General features: G+C 41.0%; 1 protein-coding gene and 1 pseudogene across 1 annotated transcript; one reads left to right on the plus strand and one right to left on the minus strand.

The window, feature by feature from the left end:
- Window positions 1-455: 455 nt before the first annotated feature.
- Window positions 456-2434, minus strand: LOC147902886 (calcium-dependent protein kinase 7-like). Its single transcript, XM_087373772.1, has 3 exons — window positions 1847-2434; window positions 1437-1733; window positions 456-1311 (listed from the first exon to the last, which is right to left on the minus strand). Exons 1-3 carry the CDS (start codon window positions 2415-2417, stop codon window positions 614-616), a joined length of 1566 nt encoding a protein of 521 aa, XP_087229898.1. The 5' UTR covers window positions 2418-2434; the 3' UTR covers window positions 456-613.
- A 10725-nt stretch (window positions 2435-13159) lies between these two features.
- LOC147902887 (calcium-dependent protein kinase 34 pseudogene) lies at window positions 13160-14392 on the plus strand (annotated as a pseudogene).
- The last annotated feature ends 2463 nt before the right edge of the window (window positions 14393-16855 follow it).

A 16855-nucleotide genomic window follows, 5' to 3' on the forward strand; every position in this document is an offset into this window, starting at 1 on the left:
AGGCAGGAGAGTGAAACAAGGCCACATCAACAGCTAAAATTTGGTATCTTTTTTGCACAAAATGGTATGTCTTTACACTATGATGTTCATTCTTTGAGCTTACAAGTAGAATGACTTTTCTTTTTTGGAAGGGCTTTCAAACAAGTACTTTCAAAACTAAAAAATACTTAGCAATATCTTAAAGTAGCATTTCCCACTATCCACTTGTTAAGTTAAACCCAAGTTATTGAAACCCTTCGAAAAAGAACTTCAAAGCACCTACTATCTAGGGTTAAATTTTCAAGCATTTTTAACATACCATAGAGATATAACATATTTCAACCCCTTGAATCCTAATCCAAATGCACAATTAAGTTAAAATATGGTTCTTTAGTGGTAATAGAGGACCTTAACAATGTTCAAGATCGATGTGTTTAGTATCAATGTCTACAAATAGCGATCTGTTTAGTGTCGGTGTCTACAAATAGCGCAAAAATGTAGCTTTAGAAAAGCTCCGTGACATACATAAGAAAGTGTGTATTCACGATTGTGAATGCTGTACAGGTGAGCGATTAGATGTATCGCCAAGTTCGAAAAAAATGATGTAGGGATGAATCTGGGAGGAAGCGAACATTCAAAAGACTGCTTGTGATAAGTGAAACAGAGGTCTCTCCCCAGCTGAGCACGGCGAAATCCTGGGTCCTGCAGGTCTCCAATCCAACACCTTCCCCTCAAATCGTCTCCTCACCCTGTCGTGCACCACCAAGAACCTCCCATTTCTTGTTTCCACTACCGCAGTTTGCTCCTCCGCACTCGTCTCCAGCACTCTATAGCTGCACCCATCTTGTATCCTCACTTGCTTCGAACCATTGCTGCCTGTAGCAGGTGAACTCTCTAGCCCCTTGATTACTTCCGCTACGACTTCATCGAAATCAAGCTCCGCCTCTGCATCGTGTAGCTTCGGTGCTTGGGCATCGACATCTTCGCCGCTAGCTAAATAAGATGTCGACGTCTGTGCTGTAAAGTTATCTCGACTGTCGAAACAATCGAAAGACGCCGCAAGCGTAGTTGTTTGTGATGGAAGGATTGCGGGAGCGGGATCGCAATCCGTAGCAGGTCCTAACGTCGAAACCTCAGCAGAGACGTCTGAGAACGAATTCTGCAGCAGAGCGCAATCCTCCCCAGCCGCAAGCCGCAATGGAGCCTCTGAAGGTGGCTCCAGTGTGCAAACCCTCTCCGCCGTTGAGGAGATTGCTTTCTGGCCGTGGTGCTGAGTCTTCTGCTTTTTGACCTCCTGACGATCAGCTGTGTGGCGAACGATCCAAGGATGCTCTGTAACAGAACCCAAAGACAAGCCTATTAGCAAACAGACCCAAACTTGTTCAAGCAAAGTTGGTCCTATCCGACCACTACCGACAGTATAAGCTGCATAGCGACAGGAGGGAAGACGGAATTACCGAGCACTTGCGCAGGGGTCAGCCTCGCCTTCACATCTGGGCATAACATTCGGCGAATCAAGTCTTTTGCAGACAGGGAAACTTCCCTCCACTGATCACCGGTAAAATCCAGCTTGCCCTGCTTGATTGCTTCAAATATACCTTGTTCCGTCTTTGCCCAGAAAGGGGGCACTCCGCTTAGGAGAATGTAAAGGATCACGCCCGCGCTCCAAACATCGATTTCCTGTGAGTACTGGCCCTGCAACACCTCCGGCGCAATATAATAGGCGCTTCCAGCCATTCCTGTGAATTTGTCCCCTACATCACATGAACAAACCCAATTAGATTTTACGCTCTTCGAGTATATATTTCAGAAATCTCTGCGATGCTGATAGCATTTCTCTCAATGCAAAAACACGGAGATCCGATACCTGGCGAGAAGCGGAGGGCTAATCCAAAGTCTGCAAGCTTGATGGCAGGCGAATCCGAGTCGTCAGCCAGCAGTATGTTCTCTGGCTTGATATCCCTGTGAATCACGCCCATGCTGTGAAGGTACGCAATCGTTTCCACCAAGCTCTTCATGACCGGAGCGGCCTGGGATTCAGAGTAGCGGGTCTTCTGGACGATGCGGTGGAAGAGCTCGCCGCCACGGCAGAGCTCCATGACGAGGTGAAAGGAGTGAGCGTCCTCGAAGACATCGAAGAGGCGGACGACGTGGGGGTGGGGGGAGAGGAGGTGCATGATGCGGATTTCGGAGAGGACATCGGCGAGGTGCAGGGGGGAAGGGAGGAGGGATTTGGGGATGGATTTACAAGCGAAGGGGAGGAGGGAGGGGAGGTGGGTAGAGAGGCGGATGATGCCGAATTGGCCACGGCCGAGTTGGGGGCCGAGGTGGTAGAGGAGGGAGAAGGGGGAGGGAGAAGGAGGAGGAGGAGGAGGAGGAGGAGGAGCAGGAAGGGCAGAGCTGCGGCGTCGTTTGGAAGAAGCAGGGGAGGACGCCATGGCGAGCTGTGTGTGAGGGAAGCAAAAGCCGCCGTTTTTTTGCCTTTCACGCCACGTGGTGTCTTATACCACCAGCAACCCCCGCCTCCCACGTCACTCTTCTTGCTCCTGACGGAACTTTCTCGCTCGTTGACCACGTGTCAATTTTGACTTTCTACGCTTTGCCTCTGGTACTTTCTTGTTGGTCTTCGAAGTACCTTCTTTCGTCCACACAATTTTGACTCTTAGTTCGGTCATTTGACCCTCCCCCCTTTTCCACAACTGAGCTTTGCTCAACCTGCCTCATTGCTTACATCAACAATCCAAACCCCTTTCCTTCAAAGTTCCCCGGTCTGCTTCTACACGTTTCCAGAACCCCCCCTCCATTATCCATCTCATCAACATAGCGCATTTTCAGCTTTGGATGACTTCGACATGTTCATTATTTAGTTAAAGCAAACTGAGAATTTAGAAGTAAATTTGCTGCACAACTTCAAGCTAAAAGCTCAATTCAGCACAAATCACCCCTCCCTACAACATCAAATACTTGAGGCTTGAAGACTAAAATGCCAATTGCACACCTAATTTAAGCATTGCATCACAAATCACCCCACAACTACAACATCAAATACAATACATATTTTAGTTAAGAAAACAAAGGGTCTAAAAGCACGACAAACCCCTCACCCCAAAATAATGATCACCCTATGGCTACAACATCAAATGCTTCAAATATAATACGTACTTTACTTTTAAAAACAAAGAATTTAAAAGCACAAGAGACCCCTCTCCCTTAAAATGATCACCCCACAACTACAACATCAAATGCTTTAAATACAATAGTCAAAAAGCAAAGAATTTGAGACACCTCACCCCACCCCATGGGTACTACATCAAATGCTTCAAATTCCCACGCCACTTGAGCATATATACGGAAAGATCCAATCCACACCATCCTTACAAAAGTCCACATGAGTAAGGACAAAAGGCTCTCTTTGTATGTAACGCTTCTGTGTATTAAAAAGGCAAAAATTATATGCGTGTAATGGTAATATCCAGATATATAACCACTAAGACTTCATCCTCATATATTTAATTACCATTTTGCAATTAGGAAACTCAAGTTGCACAATAGAAATAGTCTTAAGAGAATACATAGTGCTACCTACAAGGAAATGCGTTTTCTGTGTAACAAACTATGCACATGCACACACTCTAGCCCTATAGCAATCGAGCAAGTGGCCACCACTAATAGATTGGTTAAGGAGGATTGGCCAAGCCATCAATGGCTTTTACCCGTTCGCAAGGATGCATTCTAGGCTAACAGTCAATGAGAAAAACATTGATTCTTATTTCTCTTCCAATATCACAACACTTTTTGTATAGAGTAAGTCAACATCTCCATAGCTATACAATCTACTTCTATGTAGAGCATGCATGCACGCACACACACACGTTCATGTGTGCACATACGTGCACACACACACACACTCACTCACTCAGAATTACACCCATGCACATGCATGGCACATGCACACCATGTTCCTTATGCTTTCCAATTATGTTTGCTAAGCTAGTATTGTTATATGAAAGAGAGGAAAACATGTTTTGTGTGTTCTACTTTGCATGTTGTTCCTACACTGGGGGTTGGTTGATACTCCTTCCTCATTACTTCACAACACAATGGGAAGAATGGGGTTCAACATCATCTCTTTTTTATCTATTCATTGTAGACATACTTGCTTCCAATAAAATCAAAAGCCATCCCTTGGCGAGTCTCACAAAATATTGAACCCATATGGAATATCTGAGGAATATCTACAATCTCCAATCCACAATCACCATTAAGAATCATATTTCGGAGTTGCAAGCATGTCCCAAGCAATCACCCATCATTATTATGTAGTAAACAAGTGTCCTTGAATTAACATATACTATTGATGATGTCATCAATTATGACTTGTCTTTGTCTATTTCTAATCTCTCTCTCTCTTCTTCCTCTTCTCTCTTTGCATGATCAATTAATTTATAAAAGCTTTCTAGAACCTTATTTTCTTCTCCCCTATAAGCAAAGACATTATGATCAACTTGATGAAAGTTCTAAGTTCAGGAACAAGGAATGATAAAGTTATAGGAAAAAAATTACTTTCATAATTTTGAAAGCCATATAGAAAGGAATAAGTCACTCCATTTAGCTTGATTAAGGGTATTCTTGAACCATGGCCTTCTAGTCTACACACTTTAGGAGCGCAAGCCTTCTAGTCTACACACTTTAGGAGCCTCACCATGTGCTCTTTAATTCTAATATAATTTTATGTATTCATGAACATGAACAAATCATTAGCATTTCCAAAAGCATAACAAATTATTAACATTTCAAAAGCATGATAACACTATAAAAAATAAGCAATTTAGTTTTAACATTGAATGTAGAAAAACCTACTCAATGGACTCATTTGATATTTCTTCCATTGAAAGTAGTGAAACCTACTCAATGGACTCATTTGATATTTCGTCCAATGATAGTGCTTCAAATAATACTCTCCTCAATACTAATTAGATGTGACTTTCATCTTTGATCCTTGCATGCTCTTCCATGAGGAAGGGCTTCATGTCCTCTGCTAATGATTCAACATGCACAACTTCTTTACTCTTGATCCAGCAAGAAGGTTCAATGTAACCACTTGCTTTCTTCTATCATATCACCTCCAACTATTTCCACTTTGTGAAACACTATCTATTAAGTTCCAAATTTCACATGTTTGCGAAAGCAAGCTAAAATATGTTATCATATTCTTTTAACATATCACTTGGACAAGCTTTGCCTCTCTCTAATGTAAAGGATATGCTAGCCTCCACCAATAATGAAGCCTTAAATTCAAATTTTGCAATATCTTCATTACATGTAGTTGCAAACTCATTATAATTTAAGTGAACTCACTCTATCATGGTCATGGCTTTTCTATAACTATTATGATCGTTATTATGATCAAATGCAAGAAGCTTGGCTTCCTCATTTGTCAACCGTACAAATGCTTTACAACCACAAACCTTATGATAAGGATTATTTGGATACCCTAAATGCAATTGCTACTTTTCTTCAGCTAAATGTGATCTATCAAGAACGTAATACATGTATTCATTTGCTTCTATTCTATCAAATGATTGCCTAGAAGAACATTGTATAGGATTAATTAAATGACCCACTCCACAAGTATTGCATGAGGATTGCTCTACATCCTTCCCTTTATATTTTCAACTTGCTTGGAATAATGCTTGCATATTTCAAGCGGATGTACTCCTATTGATGGATCAACAGATGGACGAAGAGCCCAATTGATATCCAAGAAGAATGTTTGGTGATCAACCAATTTTCTCGTTCCATCTTTGCACATATTTAATTATGTTTGGTATCAATGGTTCTATTAGTTATAGATGCTCATGTTGCTCCTACATTGCTACTCTCTTCTTCATCTTTTGATGGTATTTGCAAAATGACTTTCATTCCCTGCCCTTCATGAAATAGGCTTTTTTAATCAACTCCATTCTTGGAGGATGGCCCTTTTACTCTAATTGCAATAAGAGGGGTAATAGTATTACTCATAGATAATGATCCTTGTCAAGAATATTTCCCAAATATTTCCTCTTAACTAGTTTTGTAGTTCTAGTAGTAATAGACTGTCCAGGTGCCAATAAGTCTTCTTGAGAATTCGGAACAAAACTTACATTTACTAATTTATCCTCTTCATCGTCTGTCTTTATGATCTTCAGCACTTTCACTATATGATTGTTGCAAAATTCTCTATTTGCATTGTTGGATATGTAGCCACATCTTATACAAGAGAATAAAATAATAAATATCACCCAAATTTTCTAAATATACAAAATAAACCAAAAGACCGAGATAATTTAAAGATCAATTGATTATCGCATGGCCTTCCATGACCTGTGCAATCTCATCTTGAATTCCTTTTTTTGGTTTAAAACGACACAACTTAATCACAATGACAAAATTAAATAGTACAAAAAAGAGAGGAAAATCGATCTCCTAACTCGGGAAGGAGAAAACAACATAACGTAGAGAGTCTGGGTCAACCCATGCCTAATAAAACCTAATGGAGTATAGGAGACTTTCTTCCAAAATGTTTTAGTGTTCTAGATACTTAGATCTCGATGATCTCTTTGTGAAGCAAACCTACTCCACGCAACAAATCTTTCTCATACTTCCATATGTGTAGGATAATCACAGCCCTTATCAACTACCAAACACCATAGGGCACATTATTTAACTTAACCCTTATCTCCAAGGATAGCTTGCTTCCAAGTAAAGTAGTGATAAATAGAAAAACTTTCAAACCACTTGTATGCTTTTTGCCAGACATCTCGAATAGCTAGGAATTCCCATGAATATATGCATAGAGTTTTCTTCTTAATGTTGCACAAATGGAATAATGGAGAAATCTTATACTTCCAATTAACCAACCTGGATTCAACAAGCAAGTTACTCACAATGACCTTCCGTAGCATTAAGTTGAGTTTAGAAGAAGGAGTTGCCTTCCAAACCCTTAATAATCTATGTCTCCAAATTGCAACATTGTAAAAGGGGGCATGAGCAATCTATTGATCACAAGCCATGGAGGCAACCCAATGAGAAATTGGCTTCTTGAAATCCTTTAGAGAGCACATCTACTCATTGATCAATTCACTGATCACAAGCCATGGATACAACCCAATGAGAAACTGGCTTCTTGAAATCCTTTAGAGAGAACCTCTACAAAAGTTTACCAAAAAATGAGCCTAAAAACCTTTATAATCATATGAAAATCTAAAGGGTTGTTTATTCGGTGAACTATCTGTAGGAGCCCATAGGATAGAATAGATGCATCTTGCAAGAGGTGTGAGAGCACAATGAAAGCAATATGGTAGATCTCTATTATGATTGTGAGAGAGAAGACTCTCTTTTATAGAAAGGGGGAGAAGGTAATACCTTCCCTACATAGTGGCAATCAGCCCCTACATCAGTGGGAATCAATCCCTACATCAATGGGATTGCCTTTGTCTTACATCATCACTTAGGTCACACACTAGACACATCATAGCACTTGATGTGCCTTTACAACACACATGTGACTCCCCTAAATGCACACATGCACCATAGAGCAAGCCCTTGATCATGCTTATCCCAACAAACCCCCCTCAAGGGATTGCCTCTTGCAGTGTCAAGGATTCATCTAGTCTCATAGTTTCTCATGCCATCTCATGGTGGTCAGCATAGTCTTCATCATGTGGAGACTCATCAAATGAAAGTAGATTGATGGTTTCTGACTTTGTAGCTTCTTCCTTTTTGGCTCTATAATACTTTTCATGGTGATTGTTTTTGCCACAATGTTGCATGGATTGATCTTGAAGCAATCTTTTGAGAGGTGATTAGTCTTCCCACAATGTTTGCAAGGTGAAAACTTGCCCCTTTGAATTTTTATGGCATAGGTTGTGTCATTGCCTCTCTGGTAGGCTGTGTCATTGCCTCTCTGGAGTTCCATGTGTCTTTCTTCTTCTTGAAGAGCAGTAATAAGACCTTCAAGAGTAGGATTAGGAAGATTTTTCAGCAACATGATCATAATCTTCAGGCATACTTTTGAGCAATACTGCCATTGCATCATCTGTAGTGATTAGAGAGTTGATAGAAGCAAGTTGAGTCATGAGACTCTCCATATAATTAACATGGGCAACCAAAGGAGTGCCACTAGCCATCTTCAATTCAAAGAAAGCAATCTTAAGTGACAATTTTGAGATGTGAGAGCTAGCACCAAAAATAATGTCAAGCTTTTGCCAAGCTTCAGAAGGAGACTCTAAATCAGAAATGTGATGAATATAGTCATGTCCTAAGCCAAGAGCAATGATGCCATGGGCTTTCTCCTCTCTAGCAGGATCTCTTGCCGAATGTGTCAGAGCTGAGGATTCTCTAGCATTAGAGGTTGTTGAAGAAGTAGTTGAAGCAGGTTTGACAAGCCCCCAGAGGTTTTCCCTCATCAATGCAAACTTAATCTTCATCTGCCATGTGTGAAATCCTTTACCATTGAACTTATCCATATTCAAGATGGTAGCCATGAGAGGGTCTAACCCAAAATGGGCAGTGTCTACTCTCTTACAAGGCTAGAAAGAGTTGAAGAGCTTCAAAATACAAGCATTTAGAGTAGCAAAGGCTTGTAACCAAATTCCATACTACAAAACATAATGGAAATGATGCTTTCACTTGCATGCTTCATAGAGGTGGCTAAATGAAAGCATTCCAAGCAAATCCAAGTGTAGCAACTTAAAGCAAAGCTATAGCCATAGTTGTACTGAAGCTATTCAATACTTTAAAACATCAAAAATGCTAAAGTAGCATCTAATGTAGCATCAAACTCACAACATTGTCAAAACCATCCAAAACAGAGACCAGAACTTGGAGGGTGCAATTCTCATAGCTCATAGCTCTATTCAAGGGGACTTTTATGCAGGAAGAAGGGCCTTATACTAGAGAAGGGCTACCAGCAAGGAGAGGCAAAATGTCGCATCATGTCGCCATAGCCAGTAGCTTTAAAGTCGACTGGTTTTTTTGTTGTTTCTCCTTCCTTGGTGGACCATTTCCTTCAAATCTGGACAAGAGCTAGCTCATACTGTTGTGCAAGCTTGGCTCAGAGGAACTTTGGAATGGCTACTCCTGCAAGTCGCATTGTAAGAAAAGGCGTAAGGGAGTTTGAGTGTTGGCATTTCACATACAGTTAAAATTTCACCAAAAGCTTGCAGCTGGAAGTTCGCCCATACAAGAGGAGTTTGCAGCTTAGAGGGTTTGGGCAATGGTCGTTTGTAGGCAGAGAACAGAGCTCTCAAAGATTTGGGAAGAAGGAGGAAAATGGAGAAGATGAAGAAATTTGTAGTTTATGCTAGAGATAGCATCTAATGCTAGGCTAGGCTAGATCTAGAACCTAAAGCTTCGATACCATTTGTAGGATCCCGTAGGATAGAATAGATGCATCTTGCAAGAGGTGTGAGAGCACAATGAAAGCAATATGGTAGATCTATATTATGATTGTGAGAGAGAAGACTCTCTTTTATAGAAAGGGGGAGAAGGTAATACCTTCCCTACATAGTGGTAATCAACCCCTACATCAGTGGGAATCAATCCCTACATCAGTGGGATTGCCTTTGTCTTACATCATCACTTAGGTCACACACTAGACACATCATAGCACTTGATGTGCCTTTACAACACACACAAACACACGTGTGACTCCCCTAGATGCACACATGCACCATAGAGCAAGCCCTTGATCATAGTTACCCTAACACTATCTTTGATTCTATCCAACAATATTTGCATAACATTTTTCTCCCCATCTGAGAATAAAAGATGTACAATTGCCTCTATAGGTAGCCAATTCCCTATACGAGGGTCCCACACATCCTAGAAAGTCTATACTCCTTTGCTAAAGAGTTTCCTAACTATCCTTGGGTGTATTTTAATGACAATAGGTCCCACCTTTGGGTGTATTCAAAATGACAAGCGGTCCCTCCTTTAAGAAACAACCACAAATATCTTCCCAGAGAGCCATTGCCATGAAAAGATCTTAGAACAAGCCAGTAACATCTATAAGTTTTGATTTTCCAAAACCTCCAACAACTTTGAAAGCAATTAAGATTGTGGAACCTTGATTTGAACATCAAAGAGGACTAAGTCTTGCCAAGGACCATTAACACCCTATGGTCCCTTCCTACAAACCCAATATACTAACAAGAAAGCTTGGCTGAGGGTTGATTATACCCTAATTTCAAAAGTGACATAGGACATAGGCAATCACATTTATCCTTCATTCCCTCCAAACTGAGGCTACCATCTACATTTGATAGGACAACCAGATCCCATGAGAATGCATGCCATTGATCCTTCCAAAGAAATGCCCATACATACCCATCCAGTTTAAGTCTTTCTAAAAAAGGGACATTTTTAAAGAACATACACAGCAAAGGAAGACATAATATGGTTGGCAACAATAACTCTCCCCATAAACAATAATTTCTCACAAGCATGTGTGTGCGTGGGCCTGTCATTGTCCTTCGACCAACACATAAGCACCAATCATACATCACCAACTTGAATCCTTCTTAAAACTTAGGATAGCTGAGCCCCCCATGAGGGCTTGCCCTAAACAACTAACATTTCCAACTCTTTGCCCTTAGCCATAGACAAAACTGTATATTTAATTTCAACATTGGAGAAGGGAGATTGTAATCACAATGCCTTATGAGGCAAGGAATTTCATTGAAGATTGGTAAGGAAGCACCCATGGGATGAGGATGAAACATGTCCTTATCATCCCAGAATAGTTCATCTTGGTACATGTCAAGAAAATTATGGAAAACATAATGAATGCTACCTGCAAAACATTGAGCATGCACTAGAGCAAGAGGAGATGGTGATCATGATTAAGCCTTTCATGTTTGTCCTATCAACATAAATGATTTATCTTGATGAGGCTGATTCCATTATGCAATGTGTCTAAATATGGGAGATGTGGGGAGGGTGCTCTTCCCTCAACTACCGAGCCACCCTAGGATGATCTCTCTACTATAAAACACTATCAAGGCAAGGGCTTCATGTATCCACAAGGCCTTATATGCCTTCTACTATACATTCGAGACACCACAAGGCCTTATATGCCTTCTACTATACATCCGAGATACCACAAGGCCTTATATGCATGATTAAACTCAATGTATACTGCACAACCTCCTTATATGCATGATTATCTAATCTACCAAGATACCACAAGGCCTTATCTCAATGGTGATCACGATTAACCTCAACCATGACAACCCCACAACGTACGCCATAGGCTAGTATTGCCAATGAACCTCATTTGTGTGGTTCTAACACAAATGAGGTTAGTATTGCCGATGAACCTCATTTGTGTGGTTCTAACACCCTCCCTCAATAGGGAGGTTATCTAATTAGAGGTGTATATTCCCATCTAGCTTACCAAATGTTGGAATGCAAGGTGGGAGCTAACACCGCTACATTTAATTATTGTGAGCAAGGAAGATCTTGCTTTGTGATACCATGTTGGTTTGTCTTGACTCTCCACATGGAAAATGTTGTTATGCCACATGTCGAAATAGGGATTCCCATGCTGAGGGTGCCCATCCATTGCTCAACTTGCCTAGCTTTAGCGTCCATCCCAAAATTGTACCAAGGTAAGATCTAAATGTATTCACTAGGTCTTAACACATGCACACAAACTCAATTGGCATATAAGTATACTCCATTAGATCCGACAACAAATCATGCCTCTTAGAGCTTCCTTTTATATCTTGAGGCTTCTTTCTCTTCCTAGGCTTAAAAAATCCTTGACCAACTTAAAGATCATAGTGCGGTGTTTGCCTCTCTCTCTCTCTCTCTCTCTCTCTCTCTCTCTCTCTCTCTCCCTCCCTCCCTCCCTCCCTCCCTCCCTCCCTCCCTCCCTCTCTCTCTCTCTCTCTCTCTCTCTCTCTCTCTCTCTCTCTCTCTCTCTCTCCACACACACACATGCACACGCACACACACACACATAATAATTTGCAATTGAGCCATCAATAGGTTGAAAATTGGCCAAGCCATTACTGCTTTTGCCTGCATTCACAAGGATGCATTGCTTCTATGTCGATGATATCATATTAGCAAAACATTAATTCACTAATATGCACGAATGTGTGATATTTTCTGTTTCAATACCACAATAGCTACTTGTCATCTCCTTGTTGTATGGAGTCAACACTTCCATTACCATAAAGATGTGAAGAGTACATGCACGTGGGCGCACATGCACGCACACCAACATGTACATACGTATCCGCGTGGACACACACACACACATGCGCACACACGTGCATGCACACATGCACACACGCACCTGCTCACATGTGTGCACATGCATGCATGCATGCGCCCATGCACACACACCCACACTCATCGCGCATTGCATGCATACACACACACATGCATATACACACATGCACGCACGCACATGCTTGCACACACGTACACACACTTGCGTGCACGCATGCACACACACACACATGCACATACATATGCCTTGCAATTATGTTTCTTATTGTTAGTTTTTACACACAACACACTTCACATTAATAGGACTATTGAAGCTTTTGTATTGGGGTTTGCCATCGCTTTTTGTTCACGGTGACCTAGATTATTGTATGGACAGTGTGGGACTGGATCTCTACAAGGGCTAGGATGGGGTGGGGCTCTGAATCATTTAATGTTGTAGCCTTGGGTGATCTTCTTGTCTCATGAGTGGTCTCTCATGATTTAGAGTTCTATGTTTTTTATCCCAAAAAAATATGTATTAAATTTGAAGCATTTGATTTTGTAGCATTTGGGGTGATCATTTTTTGGCCAAGAGGGTCTTTGTTTTTAAAAACTAGAATATGGATTGTATTTTAAGCACTCGATGTTCTAGAATATGGACTCTATTTTAAGCATTTGATGTTGTAGCCCAAGGGAGATCTTTGTTTGGATGCGAGTGTTGTCGAATTCTTTGTTTTGTTATTAAATTAAATGTATGGGGAATGTTGAGCAAAGTGTTTAAAGTCCAAAACCAGAGAAATCATCACTTGGGAAACCTGTGAGGCCAGTCTATAAATATACAAATTTGAGGAATGGTGAGTGGGAAGAAGAGGGACGAATAAGAATCGCCACGTGGCTGTAATGAAATAGAGCAAAATCAATGGACTCCAAAAAACGACAGCTTCCTCTACTCTACCACCTCGGCCCTGAACTCGGCCATGGCCACTTCGGCATCATCCGTCGCTGTACCCAGATCCCCTCCGGCCTCCCCTTCGCTTGCAAATCCATCCCCAAATCCCTCCTCCCTTCCCCCCTCCAACTAGCCGATTTCCTCTCCGAACTCCGCATCATGCTCCACCTCTCTCCCCACCCCCACGTCGTCTCCCTTTGCGATGCCTTTGACGACCCCCACTCCTTCCACCTTGTCATGGAGCTCTGCCATGGTGGTGACCTCTACAATCGCATCGTCCAGAAGACCCGCTACTCTGAATGGGAGGCTGCTCCCCTCATGAAGAGCTTGGTGGAAACGATCGGATACCTCCACACTATGGGCGTCATCCACAGGGATATCAAGCCGGAGAACGTACTCCTGGCTGACGACTCTGATTCGCCTGCCATCAAGCTTGCAGACTTTGGCTTAGCCCTACGTTTCTCCCCAGGTACATCGCTTTAATACTGCAACGGAAGACAACTTTCGAGTATAGCAGACCATTTAGATTCAGCGAAAATGCTGTCAGGTCACAGTATTTTCTGGAACAAAGAGCAAAACTCTTATTGGGTTTGTTCATGTAGGGGACAAATTCACAGGAATGGCAGGAAGCGCCTATTACATTGCGCCGGAGGTGCTGCAGGGCCAATACTCAGAGGAAATCGATATCTGGAGTGCGGGTGTGATCCTCTACATTCTACTAAGCGGATTGCCTCCTTTCTGGGCAGAGACGGAAGAAGGCATATTTGAAGCAATCAAGCAGGGTAAGTTGGATTTCACTGGCGATCAGTGGAGGAAAGTTTCCCTGTCTGCAAAAGACTTGATTCGCCGAATGCTATGCTCGGATGTGAAGGCCAGGCTGACCCCTGCGCAAGTGCTCGGTAATTCCTTCTTCGCAGCTTATAATAATGTTGCAGTGCAAAACATGTTTGGGTCATTTGGTTAATCTTGTCTTTCCGTTTTGTTACAGAGCATCCTTGGATTGTTCGCCACACACATCGTCACGAGGCCAAAAAGCATCACTTGGAGAAGGTTGCGACCCCATTGCACAAGCCTGTGAAGGAGCAACACCACTGTCAATTGGACTTGAAATCCTTCACAACACCATTGCAGAACTTGAGATATCCGATGGGAGATTATGTTTGTCTTTTGAATTGGGACAAGGTTATCGATAGGACTCCCTAGCGTTGTAACAAAACTATAAGGCAATGAAGTTGAATACGAGGTAGTAAAGGTCTAAACAAAGGGGACGTGTTCCTTTGGGTCTTTACTTGGAGAGAAGAAAGTCTCTCAAGAAACGGCAGCAAATAGAGGGGTGATGAGTCTCAAAGCGAGAGGGACTCCTCCAATGAGCATGGCGAGCCTTCTATTTTTAACACGAGTAGCATGATCCGCTCCACTGAGTCTCAAGGTTGGGATCCTTAGGTTCCTTGAAGTTCAATTCAAGGAGTAAAATTTCAAGTTTTAATTTACAAATCTTTGTATTTGAATGCTTTTTACAAAATTTTCAAATTGGATCTTTAGCATTGCCTTTAGTCTGGAAAATGTTTTCGGTAACATTGCATCTCTCTCTCTCTCTCTCTCTCTCTCTCTCTCTCTCAATTTGAAAGTTTACAAATCTCAATGTTTGGATGCTTGTAAATTTTCAAATCAAATCCCAATGATTTCCTAACCGTGCCTTTATTTAGAAAATATATGTTTATACCAATACTCTCTCTATATATATATGTGTAGCATGACCCATCTATGACGAGTTATTAAAGTCACTCTCTGCTGGGTCTCAAGGTTGGGATTCTTGGGTTCCTTTAAGTTCAAGGAATAAAATTTCAGGTTTTAATTTTCAAATCTTTTCATTTGAATGCTTTTTGCAAAATTTTCAAGTCGGATCTTTAGCATTGCCTTTAGTTGGGAAAATATTTTTGGTAACATTGCATCTCTCTCTCTCTCTCTCTCTCTCTCTCTCTCTCTCTCTCTCTCTCTCTCTCTCTCTCAATTTGAAAGTTCACAAATCTGAATGTTTGTATGCTTGCAAATTTTCAAACCAAATCCCAATGAAGTCCTAACAGTGTCTTTATTTGGAAAAAAAATTTATGCAAATACTCTGCGTGTGTGTGCTTGCGCACGCTCGAATGTGCGCGCGCGTGTGTGTGTGTGTGGAAATCACCTACTATATGATGATCTCTTATACCAACAACATGACAATAGAACTTTTATAAACACAACAAACATACTAATATCTAAATGCAAGCGACATACTTTAACAAAAAATGTGCTATATGAATAAGTGTACTTCAAATGATACATCCGAGAGCAATGTATGAATATGTGAGAATATAATATATGCATAAGCTTCCTAGAGACATCTTGGAAAGAAAATAGAGATGCTATGTGGTCTAATGATCCCAGCAACTCCTTGGGGAACCACACCACAAAATCCAAAGTGTATTCATCTCCCAAAAAGTAGGTCGTAGATATGGACAGATAAACAAAGAAATAGAGCCATATATGAGGTCCACCCATAAAGGGGCAACAAAATGAACTATCCTAATCAAAAAAGCCTACGTCTATTTACTGCAGCCCCATGTGGGAGTCATTCACGATTATACTCTGGAGTCTCAGAAATCCATATCACACCTATGCAAGGCAAATAAATCAAGTTAAAGAATTACAATTGCCAAACCAAAAGACTTTTGCAACTCATTAGTTAGAATACTTACATGTACGAGAACAAATAAGGTGTAAAATTTGATATATGTAATCTTCATTTTGCCCGCGAAAGAAAGCATTCCATCCTACATGCTCTTCATATCCCAAGAAGCACATAGAGATCCTCTGAGATCCATTGGCCCATGCAACTCATCGAGAAAGGATACGATAGTATCCTTGATGCATGTATCCCCCAAAGACATAATCTTGGACTTGGAGTTCCAACAAAAATCTCGAATCGGGAATGAATCTATACGAAAAAATAGTATCAATATTACACGCTAATATGTAGCTAAAATTAGTCTCACTTATTGTGAAAAAAATAAAGCCACAAAAAGTATAGTTTATTCACCCAAGATAAGATGCAAACTCTAGCAAGTCAACTGGTAACTATGGTATCACTAGAGTTGAGCAATACCTGGGATCTGTATATTTCTAAATGTCAACAAATATATATTATTAAATAGATCAGGTTAGCATTTAGCTATTAAACAAACATGTATATATGATATTAGCCATTGAGTCGGTGGTGAATGCGAATGATTCATCCATCCTACCATATTGCAAAAAAGTATATATAGAGGAGAAAACCACTGGAATCACCAAACCCATAATATTTAGAGAGTATACTATGCACTAAAGTTATAATACGATAAAGACAATATGAATGGAATTTGGTCACTAAAGAAAGTCTCAAGAGGGTTTGAAAGACGAATAACATACTTTAGCTTGTTGTTGTTGCCAATTGCAGAACTTCCTTGTATACAACATTGGTGGTAGAAAACATATCTCCGCCATTAGCATTGGCCTCACATGCATCACCTTGAAGGAATACCTTAATAGAATTTGATGATCGAACACATGAGAAAGCCACATACAACTACCCATGACTAAACATCGATGCCACCAAATATAGGCCAATAATAGACATTGTTTGGCCTT

Source organism: Dipteris shenzhenensis, chromosome 4 (genome assembly GCF_047967505.1).
Source record: "Dipteris shenzhenensis isolate YYH24624 ecotype China chromosome 4, Dip_SZ_1.0, whole genome shotgun sequence".
Lineage (NCBI taxonomy): Eukaryota > Viridiplantae > Streptophyta > Polypodiopsida > Gleicheniales > Dipteridaceae > Dipteris > Dipteris shenzhenensis.

Coding starts and splice junctions, on each gene's coding strand:
- LOC147902886 (XM_087373772.1), bottom strand. CDS start 2,417: ATGGCGTCCTCCCCTGCTTCTTCCAAACGACGCCGCAGCTCTGCCCTT. Junction 1,734..1,846: donor AGCCCTCCGCTTCTCGCCAG/GTATCGGATCTC, acceptor CATGTGATGTAG/GGGACAAATTCACAGGAATG. Junction 1,312..1,436: donor GACCCCTGCGCAAGTGCTCG/GTAATTCCGTCT, acceptor GTTCTGTTACAG/AGCATCCTTGGATCGTTCGC.